This window comes from Teleopsis dalmanni, chromosome 2, assembly GCF_002237135.1.
Source record: "Teleopsis dalmanni isolate 2A chromosome 2, ASM223713v2, whole genome shotgun sequence".
NCBI lineage: Eukaryota > Metazoa > Arthropoda > Insecta > Diptera > Diopsidae > Teleopsis > Teleopsis dalmanni.
In genome coordinates, this window is record NC_051847.1 from 107832286 (window position 1) to 107853621 (window position 21336).

General features: G+C 33.1%; 4 protein-coding genes across 4 annotated transcripts; all 4 read right to left on the reverse strand.

The window, feature by feature from the left end:
- Positions 1 to 346: 346 nt before the first annotated feature.
- LOC119675362 lies at positions 347 to 1039 on the reverse strand. The gene has a single exon (XM_038086560.1). The coding sequence runs from the start codon at positions 1037 to 1039 to the stop codon at positions 347 to 349; it is 693 nt and encodes a 230-aa protein (XP_037942488.1).
- Positions 1040 to 1299: 260 nt separating this feature from the next.
- On the reverse strand, positions 1300 to 6927 carry LOC119675363. The gene has a single exon (XM_038086561.1). The coding sequence runs from the start codon at positions 6925 to 6927 to the stop codon at positions 1300 to 1302; it is 5628 nt and encodes a 1875-aa protein (XP_037942489.1).
- A 10993-nt stretch (positions 6928 to 17920) lies between these two features.
- On the reverse strand, positions 17921 to 19954 carry LOC119675364 (uncharacterized protein K02A2.6-like). The gene has a single exon (XM_038086562.1). It carries the CDS (start codon positions 19952 to 19954, stop codon positions 17921 to 17923), a length of 2034 nt encoding a protein of 677 aa, XP_037942490.1.
- Positions 19955 to 19989: 35 nt separating this feature from the next.
- LOC119675365 (uncharacterized protein K02A2.6-like) lies at positions 19990 to 21036 on the reverse strand. The gene has a single exon (XM_038086563.1). It carries the CDS (start codon positions 21034 to 21036, stop codon positions 19990 to 19992), a length of 1047 nt encoding a protein of 348 aa, XP_037942491.1.
- Between the last annotated feature and the right edge of the window lie 300 nt (positions 21037 to 21336).

Genomic DNA, 21336 nt, shown 5'->3' on the forward strand with positions numbered 1-21336 from the left:
TATTATGCAACCAAATTCTTTGTTGTGTCTAGCAACCAAGAATTAATGCCAATGCACTGGCCTTGATATATGTATGTTACATATTCAAAGTTCAGTGCCACTGCACTTAACAAAAAATATAATGCAAATATTCAAGTTCAGTGCCACTGCATTTTACCAAATTAAATAATGCAAAGGAAAGTCAAAATTTGGATATTGCTAACATCAGCATATATGTTCAAATTTTACAAATATTGTACAATAATAACAATAGTAATAATAATAATATTTTACAATAATAATAATGTGTGAACATGCTGCCCGCCTTGAATTGACAACATCAATTCTAATTATTGGAAGCTGCAAGTCAACATGCTGTATCCTCGGTCATCTGCTGATGTCGTGGCATCGGTATTGGAGGTGTTTGATAGGTGATTTTTTGCCTTCGCCATATATATAATAGTGCACTAGCGACACATAGAAACATTGCTAATGCAACGTAGCTGGTTATTAGACTATGTGTCCCTGGACTAATAGCATCAGTTGGAAAACTGGAACTCTGGATGTGGCCTAATTTTCGTTGAATAAGTTCAAGCTCATGGATTGTGGGTGACAATGGTTTGACGCTGATGTTATTGCTCGCATATTGTTTTGTCCATCCTACAGATAGGTTCAATCTGGTGATCGATGCCTGCATTGAAGTAACCATTTTTTGATGACCTTGAATCGTAATGTGTTCATTTTTGATGATGCATTCAGGTTCTAATTTAATCAAACCACTGCCCACTAAAGTTAATTGAAATGCTTTCTTGTTGCATACTGCATTCATTTTGATGTTATTTATGGTTGCGTAAATCCATTGATTCGGATGATTTAGTTGATACCATACAGTTGTGTCCTTGAGCTGATACATATCGCATCTTGGTTCAGCTTGATTGTTAAATAAGTCAATTTCACAATTATTGACGTTTGACGATTCATGAAATGTTGCTTGTATGTTTGGACATAATAACTCTTCGTCACTTATCGATATGCATGCGTCCACTTGATGCTGTGTCATTGGTCGAAATTCATCATGATGCGGACTGATGGCTAGAAATTCTGTTGAAAGTTTCACTTATAAAAGTGTGTTATTTATAGCTGCCACAATTGGAACAAGATATAACAGTTGAAATTCTCTTGGATCCGTGAGAGGTAAGTCGATGCAAAAAATGACATGGCCCTTTGCCAGGATTCCGTTGATCTTCATGAGCTTATATACTTCGAGTAAGTTATTGTGGTGGATAGGTAACTGTAGGTGTGATGGAAGATGTGCCCTAATCATATTTGCTCACTAAGCTGTTGTGGAGTCCGCAGAAGAGGATTTATTTTATCGTGATGACTGTCGATTAGTACGTCCATAATTGATGAGTGAACTCTTTGCAGGTTGGATACCATCATGAGCATTTGCATTGACAACATAAGCATATTTTGTGTTACGTGTATGTCGTTTATTGACTCATCTGTATACAACAAGTTATTGATGCGCTTTTCAATTTCTTCAAATTTGTCATGCATGTTTAATTGATTCTTCTTAAAGATATTGATAGTTGAATCAACAAGTGACGTTTGATTTTTAATGAGTTGTTCCAGGTGATTGTCGTTCCTTTTAAGACCATTTATTGTGCTTGACATTTGTGCCGCGTAGTTTGAGTCGAGGACACCAAACAATGAATTTGCAAAATTTCCGACAATGTCTATAGCTCCTCTTGTTATTCTTTTTCTAACAGAGAGAAGATTAAGTTCCATTTGCAGTTTTTCCGTTATACGGTCAAAATAGTTGAGTAATACCTTGCAAGCAGTGTTATCCAATGCCTTGTCGCATAAATTGTTCAACCTTTTTGTTCCATCAGCTAAAATACTCATTTGTTGTTGGTATGGGGAAAGGTCAAAATATACAATCATTTTCCAATCAGCAGACATGATTTTGACTGGTTTAAGCTGCTCAAAATAAATGCCAGGTTTGTTGTTGAAGGTTGTTATATTGACGGGACTACATAGTGCAAGTGGCAAAATGAGTAGAGTAATAATGGTGAGCAGCAACCCGGAATTCAGACATGATCGTTTTGTCGGAGTTAACCCATTGACTAATGATTCAGGTTTTCTGATGCGATTTAATGGAATTTTTACGATAAGCGACACGGGAGGTGACCTTGGAGTTTCTTGAGTCTGTTCTGATTCGATTTTTCTTTCAGTCATTTTTCCAAAGGTTGGATCTTCTAATTTATCGTCTTCAGGAAATAATGGAGCTAATCTATGCACCGGTCTTTTAAATACTCCCTTTTTTGTTTGAATGTCACAAACTCTCACTAAACCATCTTCACCTTTGTAAACTTTGATGATGCGTCCCAAAGGCCATTGCAGAACTGGGACATTGTCTTCTTTAAGGATTACCATCGTATTGGTCTGTATGTTGGTGATGGGACCCTTCCACTTGTGGCGCTGTTGCAATTCGCTTAGATACTCCTTAGTCCAGCGCTGCCAAAAACTGTGTTTTAGCTCTGATACCAGTTGCCAGCGTTTAAGTAATTTTTCTTTAGAGTCACGTGCATGCACATCAACGCTTGAAGTGATTTCTTCACCTATTAAAAAATGACCTGGAGTTATTGCGTTCAAATCGTTTGCATCTGATGAGCTAGGAATAAGGGGTCGCGAGTTCAACACTGCTTCAACTTCAATAACGACAGTTTCAAGCTCTTCATATGTAAGTGATGCTGTTGAAACATTTTTGACCAGCAAATATTTGGCAGATTTTACTGCTGCCTCCCATAACCCGCCGAAGTGTGGTGACCTTGGTGGAATGAAGTGAAATTCTATGCCTTTCGTACTGCACATTCCTGCAATTGATTCCCTCGCTCGATCAGCGTAGATGACGTCAGTAAGTTCCTGCAACTTGTTTTTCGCTCCAACGAAATTGGTCGCATTGTCGCAGTATAACGTTTTACAGCGTCCTCGTCTTGCTATGAAGCGTTTTAATGCTCCAATGAATGCATCTGTGGTCAGATCAGTCACAAGTTCTAAGTGTACGGCCTTGGTTGCAAAACAGCAAAAGACAGCGATATACGCCTTTTGTGGACGCTTGCCTCTTGTTTTGTAATGAACCCATATTGGGCCACAATAATCAACTCCAGTGCTGAGAAATGGTCGAGCTGGTTGCACACGGTGTCCAGGCAAATTTCCCATGATTTGATTGTACACAATTGGCCTTGCTCTTCTGCATCTTAAGCATTGTTGTATTACAGCTCTCATCAAGCTTTTTCCTTTGAGGGGCCAAAAACGCTGCCTCACTTGTGCCAGCAATGCTTGGGCGCCACAATGATAATTGTCCTTATGTATTTTTTCTACCAGCAACTTTACTAGTGGATCGTTGCTGGGTAAAATCATTTGATGAATGGCATCAAATTGTAGTTTTGAAGAGCTTAGCCGTCCGCCAACACGTATTACCCCTTCTTCATCTACGAACGGAGTTAGTGAACTGAGGTTATGAGTTTTTGGCACAAATTCGTCCTTAACTAGCATTTTCCTTAGATCAGAAAAATCGGAGGCCTGGATTTGACGTATTATTATCTTAAGTGCTACGTCGAGCTCCATCGGTGAAAGCTGCATGGTCTCTGGTCTTGATTCTTTTGGTTTCCGTGCGTTTTTTGTGAAACGAAGTACATATCCAACAACCTTTTGGACATGTGTAAATAAATTTCTTGAATGAATCGAGTAGACCCATGCATGCTCATTAGTAGGTTGTTGTGTTGATAAAGCAAGCACCACCGTGTTATCTTCAACAATTAATTCCCTTTTGAAGGGAGCTGGCCACAGCGGCTTTGGCTGATATAAAAATAGTGGACCATATAACCACATGTAGCAAGATGAAAATTCCCGCGGTTTAAGCCCTCTTGACAGAATATCTGCCGGATTTTGTTTTGACGGGACGTGACGCCATTGTTCTGGAATTGTTAACCGAAGGATTTTTACAATTCGGTGGGCGACGTAAACGGGTAATTTGCCTGGATGATTGTTTATCCAGGAAAGCACAATTTGTGAATCTGTCCAAAAGTAAGTTGCTTTGTCTTGATAGCCTAAATCAAGTTTAACTCTTGCCATGAGTTCTGCTGCTAGCAACGCTGCACACAATTCTAGTCGTGGAATTGTTTGAGATTTTATGGGTGCTACACGAGATCTGGAGCATAGTAGATTAAGTTTTATCGTTTTATCCTTTTGTACTGTTCTAATGTATACTGCTGCACCATAAGCCTTTTCTGAGGCGTCACAAAAAGCGTGCAGCTCAACATGGCTGTAGCCTTGACTGCTGAATACGTGCCTCACAACTGTTGCATTGTCCAACAAGGCCAGATCTTCTCTATACGATGTCCATTGTTTACGTATTTCTGACGGAAGATCATCATCCCAATCGAGTTTTAGCTGCCATGCTCCTTGCAACAAGATTTTACCGGTGACCAAGATTGGACCAATAAGACCCAAAGGGTCATATATGTGTGCCAAATCGGAGCTCATAGATCGTTTTGTTGTGTGACTATGGTCTCGAATGTTAACCTTGATACGAAATGAATCTGACTTTGGTAACCATAAAAGACCCAGCGTCTTTGTGAATTGGGTTTCCTTGGAATCAAAATTGAGATTTACTTCTTGATCTTCTGTAGCGATTCCATGTAAAAGTTTTGGGTTGTTTGCACACCATTTTTTTAGTTTCATTCCAGCCTTGTCTAGAATTGTTATTAATTGTTGTTGAATTAGTAACGCTTCGTTGATGGTATCAGCTCCTATTAGACCGTCGTCAACATAAAAATCCCTTTTTAAAGATGTGGCGCCATATAAATAATTTCCTTGATATTCATCCGCCAATTTTGTTAGACAGCGTGTTGCTAAATATGGTGCTGCTCTTGTGCCATAAGTAACTGTGTTCAACTGATAATAATTAAGTGGTTCTGTGGGATTTTCTCGCCACATTATGAGTTGCAGATTTCGATCATCTTTGTTAACCCATATTTGACGGTACATTTTTTCCACATCAGTTTTTAAAACATATTTGTGCATTCTAAATCTGAGCAAAATCGAAAACAGTTCGTCTTGAACTTTTGGACCATTAAACATTATGTCATTTAGTGATGGCTCTGATAATTTGTGTACTGATGCGTCAAATACAACTCGCAGTTTTGATGTTGAGCTGTCTGGACGTAGCACACAGTGGTGAGGGATGAAATATTGGGGAGATATTATTTCGCTACCGCTGAATTTTGTCATGTGTCCCAATGCTTCATATTCCCTCATAAATGAAACATATTGATTCTTTAGATCAGGATTTTGAATGAAACGGCGCTCGATTGTCTTGAACCTCTCGTAAGCGATTCCTTTTGTATCTGGTAACACTGATGGATGATTCTTTAGTGGGAGTTTTACAACAAATCTGCCATCACTTCCTCGAAAAGTGTGTTGCAAAAAATGTGACTCACAACGCAATTCGTCTTCTGTGAGTTCCGAAGTTGAATCTGGAATTTCTTCTGATTCCCAGAATTTCAATATAGATTCTTCTAGTTCCTTAGTAGTGCATATGCCACAAGTTGCCGTGCTTGAATTTAAAGTTTCAACATTGCCAGCTACAACCCATCCAAAAATAGAATTCTGAAGTGTTGGAAGACTAACTGCTAGTTTTATTTGACCTTCAATAAGTAACTTGAAAAAGATCTCTGCTCCTAACAGGCAATCTATTCGGCCAGGTTTGTTAAAATCTGGATCAGCGAGAGTTAATTCCTTTGGAATATCCCAGGATTCGATATTCAAATACTGCATTGGCTGATCTGAAACGATTTTTGGTATGATATGTGCATCCATCTCTGCTACAAATTCGTTCAACGTTGATTGTACTCGAATTATTGTTTGATGACGTATTTTTGATTCATTTGCTCCTACGCCTTCCATACTCATAAGCGTTGGCCTAGGCTTGCAGCCCAATTTTTGTGACAGGCGGTTTGTTATGAGATTGATTTGAGAGCCAGAGTCCAATACTGCTCTGCATTCAATTTGTCTTCCATTTGATGCCAGCAATCTTATTCTGGCCGTCCCTAATAAGACATAATTAGATTCCTGTCTGGTATTGTTTGTTAAAAGAGTTATTTTATTTGATGATTGGTTTGAAACTGAAGCTTGACCTGTTTGTTGAGGCGTCGAGTTATTTCCTTGAAGAACAGTACCTTTTGTGTATTGATTCCCCTTTGGATTATGCATCAAAGTGTTATGTTTTTTAGAACACTTAGTGCAGTGCCTGGATTTACACTCATCAGCTCGATGTCCAATCCTGAGGCAGTTCACACACAAATTGAACTCCTTAACCCAATTCCATCGTTGTGATAGATTAGCCGTCTCGAATTTTTTGCAAGCGTAGACCATGTGACCGTCTTTATTGCAAATTGGACAGGTTTTACTTAAACCAAATTTTGTAGCTGAAGCACATGTTCGAGTGAATGATGAATCTCCTTTTCCCCTAGCCTCAAGTGATTGAAATCTATGTTCCAAAAATTTTAGCAATTCATCAATGGTTATTAAACGTTTGTTGTCTGTTAGCCCTTGTTCGAAAGCTGTTAGAGTTTCTGCATCCAGCTTGCGCAGCAATAGATGTACCAGGATAACATCCCAATGTTCGACTGGAACTCCTTGAGCCTTGAGACCATGTATGCATTCCTTGCTTACATCGTGTAGAGATTTTAATGCTGGTGCCGACTCCCTTTTAATGGAGGATTGTCCCATTAATTTATTTAGGAGTGTTGTAACCAGAAGTCGTTTATTTTCATAACGACTTGTAAGTAAAGTCCAGGCTATATTGTAATTTTCTCCTACTACTGGAAGATGTCTAATTAGCCCCTTTGGCTCGTTATCCAATGATGTAGTCAGATAATGCATTTTTTTGCTGTCACTGATTTCCGTGTTGTGGACCAATTCCATATACAAGTCCTTGAATTCCACCCACCGCATATAGTTTCCATCAAATTTTGGTAGTGATATTCTTGGTAGAGGCAATTCGCAATCTGTCTGTCTTGAGTTGCGAATTGTCTGATTATTATGCAAATGTCTGTAGTTCGATCATGGCAGCTCCTGCCTTTTCCTCGAGTTCATAAAACATTTCCAGTGTGTAGTCCTCAATGATGCTTTCGTCGGTAGCTTCCCATAACGTTGTGTTATTTGCCGTTAAATCGACCATATATCCTTCAAGACTGGCTGCCTTTATAGAATAGTATGTAGATGGTTGTTCAACTTGCCTGTTGACCATGATTCCTTCTATCGTTCTTTCAATTACACGTATGAGTGCCTTCTGATTTCGGAGTAGTTTCCGAATGTTTGAATCATTTATCTGTTTGTTTTGCTCAATTGTTATGCCATTGCTTGCTGAAGATAATTTTTCTAGCTCTATTGCTTCAATTTCTAGAACCTTGTTGTAATCGACAATCATTTTAAGAATACTCTGATACTCTTTGTTCACCAAGTATTCATGGTCGTCAACCTTGTCCACTGAAGCCATAATTTCCTGATGATTTTCATGATATTCGTCACCCAACCTTTGCAATTCTTGAATCTTGTCTGTATAGAATTGAGAAGTTCTGCGAGGTTTTCCAGCTTTTTTGCAATTACCAATAAATTGTTTGATTTTGTCGCCCAATGCCTTTTGGCGATCCACTAGCGAACTGAAACCCATTATCCAGTTAATTGATTTGTTGATTAACAGCCAATTTCACACCTTGTGAAACTAAAGTTGTTTTATTTGTCCTCTGTTGATGCTGACACCAAAGCCTGTATTGATGTGATCGTAGGACACCTTTACGTCAAATTCGTGTTCTTTGTCCTCTTTTGATGCTGACACCAAAGCCTCTGTTGATGTGATCGTAGGACACCTTTACGTCAAATTCGTGTTGAATTATCAAGCGATTCACCTGATAATCACGTCGGGGTCACCAAATTAAATGTTAATGAATTAACACCTAAGGAAATGAATTGACAGCACTTAAACTGTAACTCTTTAATTGAAAGTTGAGTTTTCAGCACTTGAACTGAAACTCTGGAAATGAAAATGAGAGATCGAATATTGGTTTCAATCTGAATTTTATTAAATTAAATTTTTCCTTAAATACTAAATTATTACAAATTATTACAATAACAATTTCTAAATTTTATTCTTTTCCTTTACCGTCTTCTTGCCTAAAGTGCAAGCTCAGCATATATTATGCAACCAAATTCTTTGTTGTGTCTAGCAACCAAGAATTAATGCCAATGCACTGGCCTTGATATATGTTACATATTCAAAGTTCAGTGCCACTGCACTTAACAAAAAATATAATGCAAATATTCAAGTTCAGTGCCACTGCATTTTACCAAATTAAATAATGCAAAGGAAAGTCAAAGTTTGGATATTGCTAACATCAGCATATGTTCAAATTTTACAAATATTGTACAATAATAACAATAGTAATAATAATAATATTTTACAATAATAATAATGTGTGAACAGTATTGATTAATTTTTTTATTATTTTTATTATTGAATGCTAACAAAGTGCATTGCTCGCACATTGCAGAATAAATAAATGGGTAAAAGCATTTGTACATTTTTTGTTTTGATCAAATTGACAGCAAAAGCTTTAGGAGTAGTAAAGATCAATGGTGCCAGAGCAATGCACAATGGAAGTCTTAAAATAAGTTATAAAGGGAAAAAAGTGGGTAATGCAGGTGGAACGTTCGGAATGTACAAAAGAAAAACAGTATTAACTGAAGGTTCAAAGAACGACCTCCAAAAGTGTACGGGATGAGTTTACAACGGGTGAAATTACGGAAGGATAATAGATATAAAAGTGAAAGAGTGGTTGCTAGCTTTCTTCTTGAACAAATGATTTGAACGGTGACGGTCGATGTCCGCGAGCAGTTAGAAAAGTTTTTTTTATTGTTGGAATTTAAAATATATGATTGAAATATATTAACTAATAGATAAAGTGGATATTTAAAAATAAAAAAAAAATAAATATGAAATAGCTACAGCAGTAGAAAAATACCAGATGATGAATAACTAAAACTGAATACTGTAAATGATTATAATTAATAATTGTGTTATATTAAATTATTAAAATATTCAGTGGAACAAAAATGTTAAAAATGACAATAGCATTTTTTTTGCAATGCACTTTACATATTGTGTGAGAAATTTAATAAGTTAAAATTACATAAAAGTGCACTTTTATATACAAGTTATACATATGTACGAATGTACGAAAGAAATATTCATTACGCTTTAAACGTTTAATCTATTCTTAAAAATCGGAGGCTTAAATTATCGCCAAAGAAAACTAAAAAGTTCTAAACTAATCTGGCCACTTAACTAATGGCCATGAATTGAGAATATCCCTATCTCAGTGGCATGAATAAAGCAGCAGCAAAGAACAACAAGTGAAAAGTAAATCCACCGGATGAAGAATTAGTTACTCTAACTGATCCCCTTTTTACAAATGAATGGCACATCACGCAATAGCGTTACTGACTATGCAGAATTTGTAGAAGCTCCACAAGAAAACAGCAACAAGACAGCAGAAACAACAACAGCTAAGTGGCGAAAAATTCATTATTTCACATGATATACCTATATCATTTATGAATTTTTTTTTAATAATTATTTTATTATATAATTTTTATAATTTTTATTATTTTTTTTATTATTATTGAATTCTTATATCATTTATAAAATTTTTTTTAATAATTATTTTACTATATAATTTTCATAATTTTTATTATTTTTTATTATTATTGGATTCTTAATATTTAATTAAACTAATTGTTGAAACAGGAGTCAGAAAGAAAAAAGGGGAAAAGAAACATGTAAACTTGATATATATGTGGGTATATAGGCAACAACCAATATACTATGAAAGTACTTAAGAGTACAGATAGAAAGAGAGTCTTAGGTTTTATTTTAATTACAGGTTTCCTGGCTGGTGACGTCACCAACATGGAGGCTAATTCGTAAATAAGAGTAGTTGGATAAAAAAAAATGCTACTTGTAATGATCCTCTCTTTGTTTGTTTATCTTTTTACTTATTTTCTTTTTCTCTTTGGGTTTTTTTTTACTCTTGATTTATTTTTGTTAAATATTTCTAATATTATTTGAATTTGCTCATTATTTTCTTATACTTTTTTTTATTTTTTTTTATTTAATATTTCTTTTATTTTTATCATGTCAATAATTTTATTTACATAATTATATTTAATAAAATGAAGTTTGTTAGTTATTTAAGCTTACTTTAAATACCTTTTTGCTTATTTTCTTTTTCTCTTTTTTACTCTTGATTTATTTTGTTGAATATTTCTAATATTATTTGAATTTGTTCATTATTTTCTTATATTTTTTTATTTTTTTTATTTAATATTTCTTTTATATTTATCATGTCAATAATTTCATTTACATAATTATATTTAATAAAATGAAGTTTGTTAGTTATTTAAGCTTAGATTAAATATTTGTAACTCACCATTTATTTTTGTTTGTTTTGATTCAACCAAAAATATAAGTCATTAAAACCAATAATTTTTTTTGTTTTGTTGAAATGTTAGTTAGATATGTTATTTAGAAAAGAAATATACTTAAACATGAGGGCTTAAAAGAAGATATAGACGACAGGTGGATGTGAAAAAGGGGACAAAGTTAGGTAGCTGGAGAGCTGGTAGCTGAGAGCTGGAGAGAATTTAACAGGGCCTGTTACTTCAGCTCAACGGTAACTGCGGTAGTGTAGTCAGGGTGGGTAGGTCCAAACCGACAGACAAGGACAGGGACAATACGGAAAAACACTGGTAGACACAGAGTATTACAATGAAATAGTAATAGTAATTTTATATATTTTTTTTGTTATTTCTACCTTCCTTCTTTTTTTTGTTTATTTGATCTACTTTGATCACATTGATTGCAATTTTTTTTTTGAACCAAACTCTCTGGCATGATTTTTTTATTTTTTTGTTACGGTTCGAATGTGCTATAGCGGAGTAAAGAATCCACCCCTTTTCTGACGAGCTAGCTGGCCTCGCCACCGTGCCAGACTTTAACTCTGCTCACAAGAATATCAAAAGATGTTGAACGTAACAGGTAGTACCTTGAGCATGTAATGGGTCAGACAGGTATAATAAATCAATGCAGTCTGTCTCACAGACTGGGGTTTTATATAGTTCGGTGTTCATGATGCACGAGTAAAAATAATAGTATTCAACAAAATAGGAAGAATGAACAATAATAAATAAGTTCTTGCGAAGGGTTCTGATAATAACAACGTCCGAAATTATGATGATTTATTAGAGAAGGTTTAGATAGATCAAAATTATATTGAAAAATTTGAGTTAAAAATTTGAATTATTTTCACTAACCATAAAAATTAGAATCAAAAAATGAAAACATTTCTAATGTTTAACACTTGTATTTTATGTCAATTTTGATAGTATAGTAAGAGAGAAGAAAGAAAAGAGTAGAATTAAATAAAATAATAAAAATAACGAACAATATTTAATTTATCAACTAAAAATATAAAAATTGTAAAAAATAATAACATTAAAATTTAAATTTTTATAATTTGAAAAAAATAATAAAAAAAATTTACATTCCATAGTGTCCACAAAAATATTTTTCATAACGCAATGCAAATAAAAATTATATTTAAAGAAAATCACTTGCCAATCCAGTCCTGATGGGTTGATGTTTAACGTACATATATTTGTTGTAGGAAGTAAAAAGTAATTGAAAGAAACTGTTGTTTTTTTTCTCTCGGCCGTTATTGTTGTTTGTGTTTCTAAAGCGACGTATTTGTGGGCCGGATTAATGTTATGTTTAATTATTGCTAGCAATCGTTGTTTTCTATTGTTTTAGGAGGAGCACATTTTATCACTGAAACCGTACATTTCGTCTAAGTTCTTTAATTATTTCTTAAGATTTGCTGTTTAAAAAAAGTGAATAGTTTCTCTTTTTTTTCTTTTTACGAAAGTAAGTCTTCTTGCTGTTGTATATTGCTTTTAAATGTCTTCTTTTTTTTATGAAGGTAAAGTTTTTTCTCTTTTTTCCTTTTTTTAATAAAAATATTTAATTAGGCATAGATTTTACTCGTCTGGCATTGCTTTTGTTGATTTTGTACTAAAACGTTTTTTGTGGTATTATAGCTTCACTCGTTATACTTTTTTTTACACAATAAAATTGTCTCGTTATATTTTACGAGTAAATTTTATAAATTTAACTCCTCTATAAAATAGTTCACTTTAAATTTTAAATTTTTTAATAGTATGAGTTATAATTACACGTGGTTTTTTCTTGTATTTTATTTATTATTTTTACATTCTTTACTCCCAAATAAGATAGTTCATTTTTTATATTTTAAATTTTATAAATTATAGTTAATTTAATTTTTTTCTTGGGGTAAATGCTCCGTTAATGAAACTCAGCACAGGACCGGATGAGACGCGTGTGTTAACTTATATAATGTTCCTTATCCCTGGTGGGGGGAAACAATATATAATTGATGAGGCATTGATTGGAAGTCAATAACTGATTTTATTTAAGATTTCTTCATCTTTTATACAAAATAAAATGCAACCATAATTAATTTCAAAGTACTAGATACACAATAATTACTTAAATTAATTTATTAGTCAATTAATTCCTTTTTTCTCTTTTTTTTTCAAAAAAATATTTGTGTTATTTACAAACTTCTATTCAAATATTAAAGTTTTAATATTTGAATAGTTCTTATAATTCTTGCAATTAGTCAAAACTTTTATTCAGATATGCCACTATTGCATTGTTTTTCTTCCTGATCTCTTGAAGTTCTTAGTTTTCCCACTAAGAATTTCAGAATTCAGAATCAAATTTCTTTCTTCACTCAGATTAATCTCACCCTGTAATGATCAATTTTTTTTTTGCCCTTTTGTCAAAACAAAATTGGTCTTACAGTTTCTTAAGGGCCCATTAGACATCAACGCTCGTTGTCAACGCGCGCTTGCCATTACACAAACAATTTTTAAAAAATTTTTTAAACACGCCTCAGATAAAACAACAAATATACTAAAAAATCGCTCTCACATGAGAATTTTTTCTCCTACTTTTCTCCTACTTTGTGAAATGCGAAATTTGTTTGTGTAATAGTAACATTTGAAATTTTAAGAAATGTGTTGACGAAAATCAAAAAATTTTGATATTTCTTCAACCACGCTCGTGTTTTTGCATGTACAGTCGGATTTGGTCGGCATGCAAAATTTAATTTATTTTGAGGAGTAGAAGCGTAAACATCGTTTAAATGCACGCATGATTCGTCGTTAGCAAGCGATCCTTTGCAAATATGAATGAATTGTATCTTTTATTTTAAATATTTGTATTTTCTAAATAGGTAAAATTTTTTAATTTCCAAAACATGTTATTAAGAAGATTAAAATATTAATAACCTTGGGCTAAAAAAAAATAACTAAACATTAAGTTACAATGAAAATTTTGTTTTAAATATTAATTGCATTGTGCATTTACGGAAAATTTGTTATTAAAATATACCAAAAAAAAAAAATTAAATTATATAAAATATAATATATATAAAAATAAATATATAAATTGAAATCATAAAAATAAATATAAATATATATATTAAAATTATAAATTAAATGTAAAACATCATTTTTCGTAAGGAAATTACGCATAGCAGCCGCTGTTGACACTTCAGCGATTGCTTTAATACTGATGAGTAAACAAATTTTGCATTGTTTGCTGGAGGCGTGTTTAAAAAATTGTTGGTAAATTTAATGTGTAATGGCAAGAGAAGACTTCGTGCGTTTGTCAACGCGCGTTGATGTCTAAAGGGCCCATTAGACAGCAACGTTCGTTGTCAACGCGCGCTTGCCATTACACAAACAATTTTTTAAAAATTTTTTAAACACGCCCCAGATAAAACAACAAATATACTAAAAAATCGCTCTCACATGAGAATTTTTTTCTCCTACTTTTCTCCTACTTTGTGAAATGCGAAATTTGTTTGTGTAATAGTAACATTTGAAATTTTAAGAAATGTGTTGACGAAAATCAAAAAATTTTGATATTTCTTCAAACATGCTCGTGTTTTTGCATATACAGTCGGATTTGGTCGGCATGCAAAATTTTATTTATTTTGAGAAATGGAAGCGTAAACATCGTTTAAATGCACGCATGATTTGTCGTTAGCATGCGATGCTTTGCAAATATGAATGAATTGTATCTTTTATTTTAAATATTTGTATTTTCTACCTAGGTAAAATTTTTTAATTTTCAAAACATTTTATTAAGAGGAATTAAAATATTAATAACCTTGGGCTACAAAAAAATAACCAAACATTAAATTACAATAAAAATTTTGTTTTAAATATTAATTGCATTGTACACCTACGGAAAATTTGTTATTAAAAAATACCAAAAAAAAAAATTTAAATTATATAAAATATAATATATATAAAAATAAATATATAAATTGAAATCATAAAAATAAATATAAATATAAATATATAAATTAAAATTATAAATTAAATGTAAAACATCATTTTTCGTAAGGAAATTACGCATAGCAGTCGCTGTCGACACTTCAGCGATTGCTTTACTACTGATGAGTGAACAAATTTTGCATTGTTTGCTGGAGGCGTGTTTAAAAAATTGTTGGTAAATTTAATGTGTAATGGCAAGAGAAGACTTCGTGTGTTTGTCAACGCGCGTTGATGTCTAAAGGCCACTTAAGGGCCACTTTAATATGTATTTTTTATAGTCATCTTTGTTTTGATAAATAAATAAAAAAATATTAAACACTGGCAGCCAAACACATTTATAAAAAAAATCAAAACAAAATTAACGAGAGAAATGACATTTTGTGTGTTTACATTTTCGTTTTCGCCAAAGCTGAGAGTGCAGCTTAAAATCACAAAGTAATTGAAAGCTTTCGGAAGTCTGGAAGTAGAAAACCGAACATCTGGGGAAAGATTGAGTTGATGAACCGGAAAAAAAACGGCTAACTGGAAAGTGTACTGCAAGCAGTGATAAAAAAAATGAAATGAAAGCGGGAGTCGAAAAAAACAGTTTTATGATGCTGAGGAGTCTCGTGGTTTTTTTTAAGATGTATGGTTGATCCTCGCGGCGAACTCGGGGTAAAAAAATGAAAAGTGAACGACAAACGTGATAAAAGAAAACGTTTATATAGTGAACATTTGCGGGTGAAGCTATAACTTAAAATAGAGTTTAAATGAACTAAAATAAATTCGATAAAATTTGAACAATTAAAACTTAACAGAAAGAAATTTACTAGCTGGAGTGCGAAAATTACTAAAAGATTATTAAAAGAAAACATTTAAATAAATTAATTAAATCAAGTGATTAGTTGGTGACTGCAAACCATGTATGTTCAGAATAATATTTGCTCAACACCGAAGAAGAAGACTCTGAATTAAAGGGAAAAACCCAACAGAAGGACGTTAGCCAGTGATATCTAAACAGTTGGTTAGCTTCAAATATTGTTAACGGCCAGCAACAGTTGTATGCAGCAGCAGCAAAGAATTCTAAAGCATGTTTTATTTTATGTATTTATTATATCAATGTCATTTTTTTTATATAATTAATTGAATTTTGTATATATAAATACCTATACATATAAATCATATTATATATATACTATATAATGTTATATACTACATAAATCACATATTACATGAATTGTATTAATTATTTTATTACTTATTATTGTATTATTTTCTTTGAAATATATCTAGTTTGTAATAATTAAGCATATATTATATAACCTGTGTTATTTATTTTGTTAGTTATTTATTTTATTAGTTTTCTGTTTGGAAATATCATGAATTGGTTATTCTTAGTTTAAATAGTTATATGATATTTTTTGTACTGAACCCTGTTATACGCTGAGTATACCCCAGCCTGGGAAAGGGCCGGCAAAGGTCTTTACAACCCTTAATGTAAGAAAGCAGCCTCTATGTTAACATTAGAAATGCCCCATTAACTAATAAAATTTTAAAAATTAATTAAAAATAAAAATTTATTTTGTAGTAATAATTTTGCGTAATGTATAAAAATTTAATTTTTTCCGACAAATTGTCTTAAGCGCGGTGCAGACTATCATTCTAGAGTGTCATTCAAGAGAGAAAAACGATGAATGACACTCAAAAATGATAGTCTGCACCTTTGAATGACACGCAACCACCAAAATTTTGGTGTGAAGTTCTGTGACTGTAGATATGCCTTTTTGACCAGCGTTTTTAAAGCCACTACGACACAAAAAAAAACATTTTAAAAAAAGAACTGACTCGGACAGGTTACAAAAAACCAACAGAACATTTTTTATTATATTCAAAAACAATTCAGATAATTTTGGGGTTGCCAAGTGCAACAAAAAATAAAAAATGAAGTGAGGGTTATCAAAAAGTAAAATTATTAATAACAATAAATAAAATTTGATGTATATAAATAAACTAATAGTAACTATTTCACGAACAATATGTATGAATCTTACAGACCCTTTAGAAATTAGGACTGAAAATATGCCATAATGTGCTGGTGAATTGTAGAATTTGAACAAACTGATTGCCAATTCTACCCTTTTAAAGTTAACTATTTTGATTATATTGGAGTTTCTTGCCCTGTGAACTAGTGATCTTTGATCGCTTTCCTTGGTTGCACTAAATCGATATTCAGGGATATGAGTTTTAAGAAGAAGTTCTAGTATGTCAGCAAAAAAGTTTATAAAGGTACTGTCTGTATTTAGGCAGTATTTGGGACATCTTTCAGTTCCTTACAAATGTTTTTTCGTGAGTTCCTTTATTCTTATTTATTTATTTAGTGCATTAAACATATGCTTTTCATTGCACTATTAGAAACTAACTTAAAATTTAACATAATATTCAATCAAGTATAATTTATTTAGAATGTTATTAAGAATAAATCGAAATTACAAAAATTATAAAAAAAGATAAACTTATATACAATATAAGTGAGCTACAACTTAAAATGAAATATTATGATAAGGAAGTTTAAAAATTAAATTAAAATTAACATTGAATTTAAACTAAAAATATAATATTATTAATTAATTAGAGAATTTTAGAATAACAAAGAAAGAAAGAAAGAAAGGACAAACACAAAATATTTTATTTTTAATTTTATTGAAATTTGGTTGACCATACAACGCTGTTTCGAGTATTGCCAAGTACTCTTCATCAGTAGTCTTAGAAAATAATCGAATTTTTATTTAATTAGTTTATAGTCCGTATATAATTTGTTTGGACTGCAACTGCCGGGCTTAGAACTTGTGCCTGTCAAATTAAAAGCGTTTCTCTAAAAAAATTTCTAAAATTCTCTTAAAAATTTAAATATTGCAAGAGTTCTGTTAGAAAACAGAGGTTGCAATCAATTATGAATGTATTCCGGATATTAAGTAGTTTTCAATTTAAACAGAAATAAGTAGTTTCGAATATTTTAATACTGCTTAATGTCACAACACGGAATAGTGTTCCAATAAACTGTAAGGTAATCAAACCGTTTAAGGCCCTGTAAGATATTTAACTAATGCATTATATTTAATAATTGAAGTTCCAATAGCCATCGAAGGTAATTCATCTTAGTTTAATTCAAGCCTAGTTTTCAAAGCAAAAATAAAACTATTGCTTAAAATTTTGCTTTCACAATTGCTTAAAATATTGCTTTGTGTTATATCTGTATAATTTCGATATTTATTATTCAAAAAACTCCTAGTTATTATTATTTCACAAGTTCAAAATAACTGACAGAATTAAAATGTTAATTCTTCTTTATCTGTCATCTTGGCAGAGTTGCCAACACCTCCCCTTTTGAGATTAAATCTCCAATGCGGTGATTCTAGGGCCTATAACGGTCAATAGGATGTCTAGTACGCCTTGGTCGGGTATACGGAACAACTGCCTCATTGTGCTTCTCAGTTTGAGGGATTGCAATCTCGGTTACTTCGTTGAAAGATTGATCTGGAGTCGAAACCATGTTGTTGTTAGTTATTTCGACCACATCTTTAGGTGTTGTTTCGTAGAGTCCAAATGCATCAACTAAACACTTTTCGTTGGCGATATCTTCGGAAGTACATATTTCTAAAGATAACTCATTTTCTTGATCTTTTCGGTCACGAATTTGGTTGGCATGTGCACGAATAAGTTTGCCATTTTGTAAGCGAACATTATAAATGACGTTACCTATGCGTTCGATTATTTTTCCTTTTGTCCATTCAAAGTGTTTGTTTTTAAATATATTGACATAAACGAGCTCTTGTTTTTCGTAAAACTTTGGCTTTGCACCGTGCCTTTTGTCAAATTGCGCTTTCATTTTGAGTTGTGTATCGCACTTGTTTTTAAACTTGGCATTTGGGTCTGGTAAAGACACCAGCGTTGGTTTAATTAAGTCAAGTTTAATACGGATATTTCTTTTTAGTAAAACTTCAGCTGGCGATTTACTGTCCTCATTTTGCTTATTCGGAGTTGATCGGTAAACTTGTAGAAATGTTTGAAGATTTTCAGCAGTTACCCCCTTCCCATTTAACTTTTTGAGTGCTCGCTTTAAAGTATCCACAAACCTTTCGGCTTGTCCATTTGACATGGGATAGTACGGACTGCTTTGTATATGACTAATGCCGTTTTCCGCTAAAAACTGTTGAAATTGGTGACTCACAAATTGAGTACCATTGTCTGAAACTATTGTCTTCGGTAACCCAAATCTAGTGAAAATTTCTTTCAAGCTGGAAATTGTTTGAGTTGCTGTTATAGATTTTGTTTGTATAATTTCTGGCCATTTTGAGAACGCATCGATTACGACCAAAAAGTAGTATGAATCTATTGGTCCTGCATAATCAATATGGAGCCGTTCCCAAGAATTAGAAGGTTTTGGCCAAGGATGTAAAGTTGTTTTTGTGGGCATTTTAGCTGCTGCGGCACAATTAGAACAACTTTTCACCATTGCTTCAATATCGTGATCGATATTTGACCAATAAACGTAGTTCCGCGCGATGTCTTTAGTACGACCTATGCCTTGATGACCTCGGTGAATTTCTTTAAGAATGCGCTTTCGGAAAATTTGAGGTATAATAATGCGTTGTCCGAACATTAAACATCCGTCAACTATACATATGTCGTTTTTTCGGTTAAAGTAAGCTTTTAACTCACTGTTGTTGCAGTTTGATGGCCATCCTTCAGTTACATATTCGAGAATTTTAGCTATAACCTTGTCCTTAGCTGTTTCGTAAGTAATCATTTTGCTGGTAAGCGGCAGCTTATCAAGCGAGTTATGTAAAATTTGTTTACTTTTAATTTCAAACTCTACTGCAGCGATGACATAGTCTTCTGAAGGATTGATTGTGTTATGTATGAGTCGTGATAAAACGTCTGCATACCCAAAACTGTTAGTTGAAATAAACTTTAATTCGAAGTCGTATGCAATCAGTTTAATTGCCCAACGTTGAATTCTATTTGCTTGATGCACCTTAATTCCAGTTTTATCACCAAATATAGCCAGAAGAGGCTTATGATCTGTTTGAAGTTTGAATCTTCTCCCAAAAACCATTCTGTGAAATTTCGTAACCGCGAAAATAAGCGCAAGAGCTTCTTTTTCTATTTGGCTATATTGTTTTTCTGTGGTCGTTAGTGATCTGGACGCATGACATATTACTTTCATTGAACCGTCGTCAGCTTCATGAAAAATGCAAGCTCCGAGCCCATAGTTAGATGCATCTGCAGCGACTACTACGTTTTTTAGTGGATCGTAATGCGCTAATAATAACTCTGATGACAAAATTTGCTTGAAACCATCCAAACAGCGTTGATGAAGTTCTGTCCATTGCCACTGCTTGTTGTTTTGAAGTAGTTCGTCTAATGGTCCTCGGTATTTGCGCATGTGATTTATGAATTTTCCATAAAAATTGATAGCACCTAAGAATGATCTAAGTTCGGATTGATTGGTTGGCGCAGGCATTGTCTTGATTGCTTCAATGTTTCATGGATCTGGGCGAATGCCGTCTTTACTGACAATATATCCCAAGTAAGCAATTTCAGGAACTGAAAAATTGCATTTTGCGATCTTGAGTATTGATAAATACGTTGTAGAACTTCATGTAAGTTGTTGTCATGCTCTTGTTGGTTTCTACCTGAGACAAAGATATCGTCAATGTAAGCAGCTGCGCAATCTAAGCCCGCAAGCATTTTATCCATAATTTGTTGGAAAATTGCCGGAAAAGTTTTAACGCCAAAAACCATACGCTTGTATTTGAATAAACCTAGATGCGTGTTTATTGTGAGAAGTTCTTGCGATTTGCTATCAACTTCGATTTGGAGAAAAGCGTCCGAAAGGTCTATATGACTAAATACTGTTGCATTGCTAATTTTTGCAAAAATATCCTCTGGAAGCGGTAGTGGATACTTGTAGGATTCAAGCGCGTCGTTAAGACCAGTTGAGAAATCAGCGCAAATACGAATGCTACCATTTGGCTTTTTGATAACTACGATTCGTGCGGCCCAGTCAGAGTAATTGATGGGTGCGATAATGTCGAGATCTTGAAGTCGCTTAATTTCTTCTTCAACCAAATGTTGAACTGCGTATGCTACCGGGCGCTTAGGTCGAAAAACAGGTTGAGAGTTTGGTTTGATACTTAAATGTGCCTTAGTTTTATTACAAAGACCCATAGCATTCTCGAAAAGTTCTGGAAATAATTTTTCCGGAAGAAATTTGCAATTTGACGACTTTATTGAAACATTACTTGCCTGTTTTGTTGTTGAAATTTGGCTGCAAATAGCATTAAGCGTCATATCGCTAAGTTGAAAAGCAGTTAACCAGTCTAATCCGAATACGTTCAAATCGATCGTTGTAACGAAGCACGTAAGTGTTCTAATTGTGTCTTTTAACTGCACATCACATGTAAATTTTGCGTACAATGGTGAGTTTCCAGTTGCACTTTTAGCAGATTCTGGTTGTACTTCCATTGTATTTAAAATATTTAATTTGTCGAAATTAAATTTTGAAATGAAAGTTATGTCCGATGCAGTATCAAATTGCAATTTGATTCGCACATTGTTGATTTTAACATGGACATATTTACGCTGTGAAGCTATGATGCTGTTCGTTGTGTATATACTGTTGGATCGTGGCTGTGAAAATGTTTTTGCTTTACCATTGCTATTATTTTTGTTGTTGCTATTGCATTTTGATTTTGATGAATTTTTCGCTTTGCAGTAACCTTTTTTATGGCCTATGTTGTGACAGTCTTCGCATTTATAATTTTT